General features: G+C 32.5%; 3 protein-coding genes across 7 annotated transcripts in view; 2 read left to right on the plus strand and 1 right to left on the minus strand.

Annotated features, from left to right (window-relative positions):
• The first annotated feature begins 1,498 nt into the window (after positions 1-1,498).
• Positions 1,499-4,279, plus strand: LOC144845299 (fibrinogen-like protein A). Its single transcript, XM_078702516.1, has 4 exons — positions 1,499-1,625; positions 1,742-2,121; positions 3,273-3,543; positions 3,928-4,279. The coding sequence occupies exons 1-4, from the start codon at positions 1,556-1,558 to the stop codon at positions 4,158-4,160; spliced, it is 954 nt and encodes a 317-aa protein (XP_078558642.1). The 5' UTR covers positions 1,499-1,555; the 3' UTR covers positions 4,161-4,279.
• A 1,033-nt stretch (positions 4,280-5,312) lies between these two features.
• On the minus strand, positions 5,313-10,577 carry LOC144845106 (cytokine receptor-like factor 1). The gene is made up of 8 exons (XM_078702257.1): positions 10,499-10,577; positions 9,930-10,004; positions 9,011-9,289; positions 8,723-8,846; positions 8,258-8,406; positions 7,870-8,024; positions 7,044-7,208; positions 5,313-6,710 (listed from the first exon to the last, which is right to left on the minus strand). Exons 2-8 carry the CDS (start codon positions 9,991-9,993, stop codon positions 6,666-6,668), a joined length of 981 nt encoding a protein of 326 aa, XP_078558383.1. The 5' UTR covers positions 9,994-10,004; positions 10,499-10,577; the 3' UTR covers positions 5,313-6,665.
• A 1,833-nt stretch (positions 10,578-12,410) lies between these two features.
• The window catches only part of LOC144845112 (C-type lectin mannose-binding isoform-like), a 39,925-nt gene continuing 38,341 nt past the window's right edge, over positions 12,411-13,994 (plus strand). For 3 of the 5 annotated variants that reach the window (XR_013612496.1, XR_013612494.1, XR_013612497.1), the window contains exon 1: positions 12,411-12,544. The gene's annotated coding sequence lies outside the window, so the exon portion shown is untranslated. The remainder of the gene's footprint in view (positions 12,545-13,994) is intronic. The other 2 variants (XR_013612495.1, XM_078702263.1) reach the window with 2 other exon arrangements.

Here is a 13,994-nt window from a genome sequence, read left to right on the forward strand (position 1 = left end):
TTGTAAATTCTGCACTTCAATTTTTACATTTTGGTTTAGATTTAATATTGCACTGTAAATTTGTAGAAAGTTAAAATTCGAAATATTTCCGAAATTTACATATAATATGCTATTTGTAATTATTAATCCGTATTCTCTCCTTCAAGTGTTGATGACAAACTGGTGCTTAATAAAACTTGGTTCCCACTACGCACGCGCAACGTAATGACGTAAGCGCCACACAAGTAATTTGACCAATCACAACCGATGAATTATTCGAACGGTCGCTTGTCATTGGTCCTTGCGTTGCGTCCTAGTGGAAACTAAGCTTTAGATCGTTTTTAGGAACTTTGCTGGCATTCTGAACTGCTTTAAAATGGCGTCTTACAAATGCTCAGAACAAATCATCTCAAATCTACAACCTTGTTATGACAGTACAATACTATCTATATTATATTATCCGTACCATGTTGTTGAAGGTGAAAACGGTTTTGCAATATAATCTTTTATTCGACGAAAGTGGTCTAATGGTAAGGTGAATAATGCATATGAATCAGATTGTTTCAAGTTCGATCCTCGGTTGGTTATGGAAGATTTGATATCTGTTTACGAATTCATAGTATGCTATAAAATAATACTGATTTTACTTAAATACTCTATTATACTGTATGTTGAAATAAACATTATAAACTTGTTAAACATTTATAAAATGTGTTCTTGTATCAGTTGTGTACAGTACTTTAATTGAATCAAAACAACGTATAAGTTTGCCTTTATCATTTTACTCAATGCATATTTACCACCAAACACAACTTAGGCCTATTAAAGTTAAAGAAAGCACTGATGAAAAAAGGTCTATTTGGTGGTGACTATAGAATCTAGAGATGACTATATGCATTGTCTGACTTATTTGGTGGCTCTTGCCAAATACCTTTTTTACCTTATCTTTTATGCATTAATTATGTTGGGCAGTTACATTAGATGCATGGCACATGTGACTGCCTCTATAAATTACAAAAACGCCTATTACGTATTTGTGCAGGACAATCATAATTATATGATCACATTGTAAATTACTTTTTCTATAAGTGTAATGTTATAATGATTTGCACAATTTAAGATTGCACTGCTTATGTTCCGCTTATCTAGGCCTACATTATACTTTGTCTTCTCTATTATCAAAAACTGCTGAATGTCACAGACAACACTTAAGTTCGACATAATTTCATTCCTCATGAGAAGTCGTTACTTTAGGCCCGTCAACAAGTGTTTTGTAAGAAATTGATTTAGCACAAAGTACAACGCGTATTACTACTAGGAAACATATGCTGTAAGGTGAAGAGAGTTCTAATAATATGCAAATAATAATTGTATTGATTAGCGGTACTTTTTATTTTTATTCTTTTATAGACTATTCGTGGATTTACAATAAGCCAACATGGCACGTGACTATATCTTTGTTACTATGAAATAAATTATACATTAATAACAGTAATTAAAGTGGCCAAAGCACATTGTAGTTTCTTCACAGTGTAGGCCGAGAGTGGAAGACGAACACAAACTTCATGAATCCACTATGTTATTTGTAATTTGTCTGCTTGTTTTGCTAAACAATTTTGTTATCCAGACATTTCAATGTGGTACCGGTAAGTTTGAATATTTTGTGATTGGAAATTGAAGAACGGTAATTGATACTGAACAGCTACGGTCGCTAAGGTAAAAATGAGATAGTAATGATGATTATATTTGTTTGGTATTGTAGATGTAGTGGATTGCTATTATAGCACAGTGAAAATGTCAAGATTGTTCAATAGCGGCAGTCTATACGGTCGGCATCTACATCATACCTCGGCTAGAAGTTTGATAGAATGTCAACAGACCTGCATGAATCATTATTCTAGTTGTTCATACATCGCATATGATAAAACCAAAGGAACATGTGATGTATTTACAACAGAAGGGCCAAATGATATTCACTCGTTCGCAAAAGATGTGTTTCTGTATGAACGTGTACTTAATAGCGACTGTACAGATGCTAAGAATCAACCAGGTGCCGTAAGTGGTGTTTATCTAATCCACCAGCCACCGACTAACGCATTTCTTACTTACTGTGACATGAATACAGATGGTAAAGCTTGGACAGTAAGTTTCGTTCGTATATTGGAAAGTCTTTTTTATAACGATACCTTTTTTTCTAAAAAAAAAAAGAATTGTTTGACAAATGTAAAGAAAATTGTAAATGTTCCCAAGTATCATAGGCAATGTACAGGTACTGTATTAATGTCGGTGGACGTTGTCATACAATAGCTCAATTTTTGTAATGAAAATTTCATTTTATTATTTATTTGGTCTTTTTTAATATTTACATTTAAAAAAATGCAATGGAAAAACCAGGGTCAACCTTTCTTTTTTTTTTCTTTCTTTGTCATCTTCCATTTGACAGGCCCGTGACCGTCTTCTTTCTCCATATTTCTCTATATTTAGTGCATAGCTATCCTTTTTCTTCCTCTTGTTTTACCTTCATATCTTCCTTCTATCCCAGTTTTCAATAATCCTCCTTCCCTAAATCTATGTCCAATCCATTGTTTTTGCTGCTCCGCTATCCTTTCATTATTTGTCTCTTCTCTCCTATTTCAATCAATATGTCCTCATTTCTTCTGTGTTGAGAATAATGATTCATTTTTCCTCCAGCACCACGTCTCAAAAACTTCAATCCTATCCCTTCTATGTTTCACATCCATGCAATGCAACACTCCATATCAATGACTTAACCATCTTTCCTTGTTTTTATGCTTGCCTTTACTTCTCAGAAATGTAATCTTCAAATTTTCCGTTTGCCTTTCCTTATTATCTCGTTTCTACTTCTACTTCCGTCTTCAGATAATATTGCTCCTAAATAGCAGAATGTTCAACCTAAGTTAACTAAATCACCGTGGCAGAGTCGGTTGACTTAACCCAGTTCAGTTAATGGTTAACTAAAAGACTAATAACGAACAATTCAAACACATACATACATTCATATTTTTTTAAAAGTACACTACCAGTTTGACTTTTAAGCGTATCCTCTTTTGATCATGGAGCGGTGGTGATAGAAATTCTTAATAATATCTAAATCGATCTTTATAACATAATATTTTTAACAAATTGTAGTACAAAATGTTATAAAGACGGTTTAAGAGATACTAAAATTCACAATTTATAGGCTTAGAGTTGTTTTGTCTATTTTGATTTTTTTTCAGAAAAACGTATTTTATAAGAATTGAATATATAATACATTTATACATACTTTATAGGTATTCCAACGGCGAATAAGTGGAACAATTGATTTTAACCAGAATTGGGAAGCATATGCTTTGGGTTTCGGCGATATTTGCGGTGAATTTTGGATGGGGAATGAGAACATATATAGAATGACGTCATCCGATACGTACGAATTACGCGTTGATATGATCGATACTGAGGGTTCTAAACATTATGCCGTCTTTAACCAATTTCGGATTGGAAGTGAATCAGACAAATATAGAATTTATTTGGGAGAGTTCATACGAAGCCGCTCCAGTTTTGGTGAGGCTTTTTATGTTGTATTGAATGTAAATTTCGCATGGTCTAATGTCATAAAACCAAATCATACAGTTTTAGCCTACATAACAAGTTATTATTCAATTGATTGACCTTAAAGGTCCAAAATCCGAGCGCCGTCGATATGACATAGTGTATACCTTGTGACAATTCAAAAAGAAAGCTGTGAGTTTTGTTGATGATGATGATGATGACCAACTGAAATAATTGATTAACAATTTCTTTTTGTCATAAAAACAAACAATGAATGTTTTCGTCGTTCAATCAAGAATGATAATTTTGTCATTGTTCAAAGATACAAATGATTCACCTAACGTAATTTCTTCCATTTTTCACTACTTTTTTAATTACCTGTATTTTATTTTTAAGATCATGCAACTGGTTTTACATGGAATACTAAACCCGATTCATTTACCACCACTGACCGAGACAATGACAATGTCAACATTAACTGTGCTAACAAACATGGCGGCGGTTGGTGGTATAGCAGCTGCTTCTATGTTAATCTTAATGGAAATTTTAAATCTGATTTTTATTGGAAAACGCCTAACAAAGATATGCATTTAACATTTTCAGAAATGAAAATGCGAAGAATAGCTTGAACGATGGTTTATTGGCAGATTTCCATTGGTTTTCCGACGCCATTCACCGTCAAAACTGTTCTACTCAGAAAAACCGAGTCGTTGTTTTTTTTTTCAAAGTCAGGCAATATCAATTAATATTTTTTGGAACTCTTTATATTTATATTAATAGTATTTTGCATTTTGTTTGTGCATGGAAAAATGTGTTATTGTGTTCATTGAGAATTTAAGAACTCAAGTAGTTTTTTTAGATAACGTTAATACAATACTTATTAATATAGTAAAAACAATATTTATGAAACCAGTATGTTTAGGCATGATCACCATTTTACACGACGCCCGATTTTGTGCGGAACCATTGAATAAAATAAAAAAAAAAAAAAAAAAAAATGCACTCTGACTGCACTATCGTCATCAATTGGTTTATTTTCTTAGAAAAAGATTATCATTTAAAATTGTAAACCTTCCTTATAATCATGTAAACACATTTTTTGTAATTATTTTGTTTTGGTTTCTTTTTAAAATGTTTCACTTCTGCTCTGATCATCAAAAACAGTTCAAATTAAGTTGAGAAGTTCTATAAACATCGCTATTTAAGGTAATATTATTACCAAATAAGTAAGTCTGGATCTTGGAAGTTTTGCCAATTTGTACTTATAAGGAAAGATTGGTAAAAAAATAGTATTGTTATTATTTTAATTTTGGTAACATCCTCATTATTATACTATAATAATCATAGCCACATTTGGAAGAGTCGAAAACAATAAACGATTTAATTTAAAATAAGGTGTATCCAAATTATTAATTCGTCGTCGTCAAAGTAAACTCTGATCAGAGCGTGGCTTCTTTAACAGTATTCTGAAACCATCTCCTGTCTTCTGTCATCCTAAATTATTAATTAAGTAAGCTAAAACAAAATTATAAATTAAAATTACAACCAGGTGTAAAATAATGCAGTAACTTGTGTATACACATTAATCACGTGACGATGACACATTGAAATAAAATTGTAGACTTTCAAAGATTGCAAGATCAAAATTGCCTTTAATAAAAACTTACAAACATGTCATATAAATGTACTGTAATAAAATCGCTCTGTACTGTATCTAGATTTCTCCAGTATCACATAAATATTCGGTAATACAGTATGTGTTTTACATGTATCGCCTAGTTCATGGACCAACCTGACCTCGCATGATACAGCCACCATCTGATAATGCTGTATTACCGAATATTCCTGTGATACTGGACAAATGTCGTATGTGGAGATACATCACAGAGAATCGGGTAATCAAATACAGAAACAAATGTGTTCTATCTATAGAATTGATTATAGATTGATCTATGTATAAGGTCCTCTTCCCCATTACTTAAGTTTCCACAAACATAACTCATGCTCTTTCCGAAATCGTATCCCATCAAACGTAGTCATGAATATTGAAATTTAGCCTTAGCACAATAATATACATAGCGAGGTAACAATCATCGTATTCATTAAGACAAATTAAGCTTGGTTCCCATTAGAGACGCAACACAAGGACGTAACGCAACGTAAGTTATTTGACCAATGACAAGCGATGGATTGTTCAAGCTGACGCTTGTCATTAAGCGTAGTTCCCACTAGCGACGCAACGCAAGGACGTAACGCAACGCAAGTGAATTGACCAATCACAAGCGATGGCTTATTCGCTTGTGATTGCTAACTGTCTATAACTTCGCTTGTCATTGGTTAAAACGCTTGCGTTGCGTTACGACCTTGCGTTACGTCCTAGTGGGAACCAAGCTTTACAATAAAAAAACAATAATTACATTACATAATTGATTTCAATAAGCAAGTTCTATACTACAATTGTGTAAGCTGTATAATATTAATATTTCCACACATGCTTAATCACAACAGTTGGAATTAGATACATCGCTTTTCAGTATTAATTTTGCTTGCGTTGCGACTACGTCATTGCGTTGCGTCCTAGTGGGAACCAAGCTTAAAGATGTATTGTCCCCCAAAAACATGCATGAAAAATGAAGGTTTTTTACTTAGTTTTAATAAAGTTGAAAAAAAAACAGTAAAACTTGTTTTCACTTATAAAAAAGGTTAAATTAATGGTTTAATCCAATCAAAAACCTATTGGCTGGCAGACATTTTGACTAGTTTTCCTTTACATTTTTTTTTACAAGATTTTTTGGGTAAATAATTTTTTTTCTATTATGCGACATTGAAATGGCATATTCAACAGAATTGGTTTAAGAATTATTTTTTCAGGGGAACAATACATCTTTAAGGTAAAAATATTATAATTATAATGCAGTATTCCTTTATTACGTAAATTAAGCAAAATATTGATAATTATTTATTTATATGTTCTAAATTGAAAACAAGTCATAACAATTTGACATTATTACCAATAAATCTGAATGAAATGCATTTATGATTGGTCTAGCGGAAGAAGAAGAATGATTAGTTATCCATTGATGATATTTTTCGATATAGCTTACAGTGTACGTAGAAAGTATCACAAGCAATGTTTAAATCCCATCTATAGTGTAGGATGGGGTCGACGGGTGGCCACACTAAAAAAGTAATAACATTTTGTTTTCAACATGTTTAGACGTATACTAACTATTAACGTCACGTCACTATACGTTAACCATGGTCTTACCGAATGTTTCGGTTCGAGTAATCATTAATTGGGATGCACAGTAACCCACTCTTTCTACCATAATATACAGTAACATCAATAATACAGGATTTCTGTACACTGTACTGTATATCTAAAAGGACTTTTAATCACTATGGGATAGGAAATAGATGTTACTGTGTTTACATTTTAAGATCTACTATTAATTTTAAAGTGCGTCTGCTGGCGTCATTGATATTGGATCAAATCATCTGAATAAAATTACCTTGTTTTTATTATTATTTCTGCCTGTTTCAGCATGGTATGTTGGTCCCCAATCACTCCACGACTTATTCTGAAATCGTGCGCGCGCTTGTATCTTGTACCAAGTGTAGGGCGCAAGTTTACCAATTTTAATTTGATCACAATGCCGATTGTTATCAGCTGAATCCTGAAAAAAAAAAAATAATTCATGTATTTGATAAGTATAGGCTACAAAACAACAATAGCACAATTTTGATTTAGAACTGTATTGACTTACGTAGGCCTGTAAACTTTCTACTACGTCATCCGACTCTGAGTCGTCATCTAGCTCTATAAACTCGATTTCGTCAAAGCATATGTGCACCAAACAGGTGCAACTTCTCTGTGAGAACGCAATCTAATTTCGTTACCTGGACCTATAATCGACCAAATTAGGTCCAACGAGCCAAACGTCTGTAAACGTCCAATGTCAAAAGTCCCTAATTCAGATACTTTACACTCAGCTCTGCATTAGTCTTTTGTGACCACACAATGTTATTACATTCTGGGTTTTGCCTCTTAATTATTTATATTTAAATTGTTATTTTGTTTACTTTGAAATGATAATAAATAAATGTTATTATGAATGAATACATAAATACAAATTATCTCTAACTATTATACTATACTATATACAGACAACATAGAAAGTATCTGAATGGTATAAACCATACCAGGGCTGTTAATTTGTCTATAAAAATGTCGAAAGATACATTTCATTGGCATGCAGATCATATTCTAACTGTAAAAGTAAATGGATGTATAACGTGCGGTGATGGACCGTAGCAAACGACTGACCAAATTCTTACCTCTGTCCAATTTTCATCAGTATCATTCTTGCAGTAACGGATTTGGTAACGTAAGCTGGACTTTTCAGTAATATCTGGTTGTAGTTCAACCTTAATCTCCAAGTATCGTTTTCTTTCCTTTACCTTCTTAATACTAGGCGATAGAGGTATGGCAGCTAAAGCAAACGATAACATGTTGAATAAGGTTTTTGTTTGTTTGTATATCCACAAATTAATATCTATTCTACACATATATAAATTGATTTTCCATAAAACACATTCATAGAAGTTATTGAAACAACATGCAGTGGGATACTCTATAAAATGCCAATAACATATTTGACTTAAACCTTCTTCCACAAAAAATAAAAACAACATTGTCTTTATAACCAGTAAAAATCTTTCTTACCCATGCTAGGATCAAAATAAATTTCGGTTGAGACACTGCCAAGATAATTGGTAACATTTACTCTAACACGATGGCCAATTCTACTGCCGTCTTCCCGTAGAACATTACACCTAAATTTACCAACAGGTTCAGGGCAGGTTCTCCAAGAACTTGAGAAAAACAAGAATTATAGAATCTGTTGATTAAGTGTATAAATGTTACTAGGCCTATTACAAAATGCATAAATATGCAGCTTTTGCAATGTTTAAAATGAGTATGTCAATGCAAGTAAGTTTTGAGATAAACTGCGGTATTTCAGGGCTAAATGAAGATACACTTACACATGCCTAGGTACTGAATGAACCTCTTCCCACAATGTAAAAAAGAACTGATTGTCAAAAAGCAAAAATAGTTCGAGCAAATAATGTTTTTGATAAACTCCTTATGATTCGTACATAACGTTAAACATTGTACTAAGGTACTTACGATTGATATTCATATTCGAATGTGTATGTATCTCTTAAATTTGTGTTCTCAATCTCTGACCACTCACACCAGTAATCATTAGTGTTTGTTGAAAAACAGTTGAGTGTTGGTTTAGTTGGTGCCACTGTAAATAAGTAATGTATCTATAACTTAATCTTTTAACGTCATTTACTGCAACCAAACATAAATGCACCAGATCAAATAACATTGGCAATAATATAATGCAGACGATTAAATGTTCTTTTACTAAATATTTAATCGTTTTCCGAAATTTAAAAGTAAACTTACTTCCTACGTATACATATGTTCCATGCCATGACGAAGAATCAGGTAAATAACAATGATATTGATCTTTGTAATTTGCCATCGATAAGTTCTTTAACCTTAGCATAGCCTCTGAGTCTGAAATGATATCTATCTGCGATGGGTCTATTCTATCAGTATCTTTATCAAAACTAGTCGTCCATATGATATCTCTTGATGTATACGTGGTTGATGCATCTAATGTACAAGTAAGATTTAAATCTGATCCAGCAGCTATGATAGGATCCATTGGCGTTAAAATGACTAAAAAAGTAAAAACAACGCTAAATGCAACTTTAAAAACTTTAAAAAAAAAACTGTTTTTAACACTTAAAAGATAATAATTCAAGATTCAAGAATTCAAGATTCAAGAAATTTTATTTTATAATTATGGCTGAAGTTAGTAAACGAAACGAATCCGCTCTAAATCCTAGTGAAAAAAGTAGGCCTACATAATTCGATTGAAAATCCTTCATTTAGTCGTTCAAAGATAAAAATAAGAAACAATATCGTATAGTTAACCTAGAATCTTACTTTACGCGGAAAATCTGAACTATATATGGTAGGTATCCAAGACGGTTGATTCTACAATACCTAATGCATTGTGTCCGCAGCCTACCTTATGGTCAAGTATAATAATAATATTATGGATACGTCCGCTCGTTCGTCATCCGAAATTAAAAGGTTTCCATAAAGAGATTCCACAACTAGAAATTTCAAGTTCACCGACAAGATGAACACGTTTTAAGCTCTGTCTACAGTATCAAACTTTATGTGACAAAACATGTTATGTACCCATATATGGACATGATGATCACTACCATATTTGGGCACATCACTACCATATTTGGGCACATCACTACCATATTTGGGCACATCACACTTTTTTTGTCATGTATTTTACCTGAACGAGCATTGGCAAGAATAAATAAGCTTGCAAGTATATAGAATGTATCCAGTGTAGTCATGTTTGTTTGGTCTGTGGAAGAAATAACTATTATCATTAAAAGACCAAAAAAACAAACAAATCTCAATAACAAGAAAAAGGAATCTTTAGTTTTACCATTTGTTCACGATTGTTTATCACGCTACCGAGTTGGAATCCGGGCTAAAGAGACGAATGCTATTAGATATCAATAACAATTATAAGTACACGGTTAGACAACAATGTATAAAACATGCTATTCTTCAAATGTTACATTTTACCATGTTTTAGATATTTTTAAAATAAATTAAAATGCAAATTATAATAAGAATAATAATATGATATAAATACTAATTATAATACAAGTTGTAAAACAAATATAATAGCACCAGACAAATTCAAACTAGTTAGGTCTATCAACTATACCTAAAATGTAGGGAAAAGAAAAATTAAATGTAGAATAAAAAAAAGTAGGTTAGATTTTAGAATAATTTGAGAATATTCAAATAAAAATGATAATATTTGAAAAAAAAATACTATTTACTTACTTTCAACCAGTGGTGAAGGTAGTGAATATACAAATGTCTTAAACTGATGAGAGATCGAACTTAAACACCAGTACGCACCGTTAACGATATCTCTAATATATGATTGACCTCTTCTGTCTCCTGTACATCAAATCTCCCCCTTTTATCTTGTATACTTGTAACCAAACCAAACAATCAGGATACTGTGTATTACATTACCGATTTCTTTGAAACTACTTTAGTCATCATAATTAAAAAGATGAAAACAATAATAAATAAATAAATACAACAGTATTGCTAAATAAAAAACAGTAGATTGTGAAATATTCAAGGTAACTGACAAATTATTTTATATTTCAACTTAATTCGTATTTAAACAAGAAATATTTCTTACAAAAAACGCCGCTCGACATTTTAACATTAATCATTGATTAATTTATGATTAATTATTAAAAAGATGTCCTTTAATCGCAAAGATACATACAAATCACAGATAGTTCTTTAATTATGAATCACATGCTCATTTTTTCAGTAGTTAATTGTATACACAGCATTTGAAAGAAGACATGTGTACCTTTCCAACAATGTATTATTTGCCAACAAATATTAATCTACTAATTCAAAAATGGCATTTAAAAATGGTCAATTTTGAACTTCAATGTACTGTAGCCTGTTTGTGTGTGACCTCAACCTCTAGGCATGCGACTGAATACCCTCTAGAGACAACGTGACTTCAAGGTGGTACAGTGAGAAAATTCTTCCCAAGTCTGTTGATTCGCGTCAACCAATCAAAGGGCGAGAATCCAAAATTGTTCAACGTGAGCCCTCATAGACTCTCTTTCCCAGACGTTTTTTGGGTCCAGCAGCTGGGACCTATAAATTATAGTAGAGTTTATAAATTCGCAAAGCTGTCAGTCTTAGATACTAAAGCTACCGCTATGAAACAGCTTATCAATGAATATGTCCTCCTGGGACATAGCTGGCTATAAAATATAAACCATTTAGGAATATTTTGTATACGCGTAAAATGCTAATATAAAGGCATACATGGAAATGGGATTCAGTGTTCAGATATTTTGTGGACGTTCTGGTTGAATCTCAACAAATGATGATACAATTATTATTGAGCAAAGATTTAGATTACAAATACAAGTTAAGAAATGGTATATGCTACTGTAATAAGCAATGCGTAAGTTTTTAGTCGCGTGCAACGCGACTCTTCAGCCCACTATGTCGGTCGGTTGGTCGGTCGGTCGGTTGTATGGTTGGTCGGTAAACACTAACTTGAGCACACGACTGCAGCCATGCATATGGCCTTGTTTTAGTACATATGTTTAGACATGTTCAACAAAGACTGTGAAGACAGGAACCTGAATAAGCGGCAAGATGCGTAAAATAAAGATAAGTGTTATATTAAATGTAATTTAGTGTTTCCCGGTTATTGTATTGATCATCCGATTTAATTTAGCTGTGTATGAGAAAAAAAAAACTTTGTAATCTGGCATCCAATGTAGTTTGTAGTGGAATCCAAGTTAGCATCCGTTTGAATTTACCAAATGACCGTTTTGGAATTTGCCTGGCATCATTTTTGTAAAACTTTTGGCCACACTGATGATAACCACAAATAAATTATTTGGACTATTCATCATAACTTCAGCTTTTTACCATTCAGAAATGTATTTTTTTATTCGTTTATGGGTCTTGCGTGACAAGAAATCTCTTCTTGCAAGATCCTCTATTAATGGTATTTTTGTAATGTCTCATTATAAATTACCACTCTTTTTATTGTATTGCTGTTACCATTGATAGAAACTAATACATTATTTGAACTGTAATTTCAATTAACTTAGCTTTACATGCTTCATTGGTTTTGATAACAATGCTTTAGGAATGCTTGCACGTGCTTCTCTGCCTTGCTGCTGCATTGTTGTGCGATCAGTACAGCCCATGCTAGCAGTCAGTAATCAGGCCTAATAATAGTCAATGTAAGCGGCAAACCAAGCCACTGTGTGTAGAAGTAGAACGTCTTTACTGGCAAATCTGTTGCCTAGGAAGTCAGACCTTATGGTAAGCTTGCTTGTTATACTTTGAATAGATATTAAGGTACCGTAGGTCCAAATCACATTTTTTTATACCTAAGCTCTATAAATTTGTGATTGAAGACGATGTTATTTATTTTGCTTTCGGCCTCGCAGTAAATCAGTCTGAAACAAAGAAATAAAAGAATAGAAGATCGCAATTGGAATGCTCGGACACAATTATAAAAATATTTGAATAAAAAATGAATTTGGGACACATCCATTAAAGATATATTGTCTCTCAAAAACATGAAAAATAAAGAATAATATAATTAGACTTTAATAGATTATTTTGTAGTTTTAATAAAGTCAATCACTTCCGTAGAAAAAACGGGGGGAAATAATGTTTTCCCTTTAAAATGACAGAATAAATGGGAAAATTCAAACAAAAACCCATTGGCAGGCAGCCAATTTGACTATTTTGACAGTTTGTTAAGTAAATACATTTTTTCCAATCCAATTTTTGGTCAAAGTGGATAACTATTAGATGACATTAAAATGGCATATTAAAAAAAATTAAGAATTATTTTTTTCATACATCTTTAAAGATAAAAAAGGTAAATTTCAGAGGAAGTTATATTTGTAAAAATATTCTGAAAAATATGCAATTACTCTTAATCACAGAATATGTGACACTAAAGTGCTCTAGAAATCGGTGGGCAATACACACATTAGAATATTACCTTTTACTTCATCATGAACGTGTGTATCCATTCTAACGGTATTTTAAATGACATTTTATCAGATTACAAACGCTGTTTGTTCAATAGCCAATATTAGTATGAGTCTCACTGCTGTAGTCCTTTAGTTCATTGCTGTGATCAACGTTCATTTTTTTTCAAAATGTTATAATTGTAAGCCTACACTAGCAAACTTAGTTTGTAAATTCATAAAAACTCCGAGTTCGGCTATAAAGTCTTGCTCACATTTGTACTACAGAAAAGTAGTTTGCACAAGCTAGTCTACACTAGCAAACTTTAGTTTGTACTGTAAACTCATAAAAACTCCGAGTTCGGCTATAAAGTCTTGCTCACATTTGTACTACAGAAAAGTAGTTTGCACAAGCTAGTCTACACTAGCAAACTTTAGTTTGTACTGTAAACTCATAAAAACTCCGAGTTCGGCTAGAAAGTCTTGCTCACATTTGTACTACAGAAAACTAGTTTGCACAAGCTAGTCTACACTAGCAAACTTTAGTTTGTACTGTAAACTCATAAAAACTCCGAGTTCGGCTAGAAAGTCTTGCTAACATTTGTACTACAGAAAAGTAGTTTGCAGAAGCTAGTCTACACTAGCAAACTTTAGTTTGTACTGTAAACTCATAAAAACTCCGAGTTCGGCTAGAAAGTCTTGCTCACATTTGTACTACAGAAAACTAGTTTGCAGAAGCTAGTCTACACTAGCACACTTTAGCAAACTTGTAGTTCGGCTAGAAAGTC

The sequence above is a fragment of the Antedon bifida genome, chromosome 6 (genome assembly GCF_963402885.1).
Source record: "Antedon bifida chromosome 6, ecAntBifi1.1, whole genome shotgun sequence".
NCBI classification, from domain to species: domain Eukaryota; kingdom Metazoa; phylum Echinodermata; class Crinoidea; order Comatulida; family Antedonidae; genus Antedon; species Antedon bifida.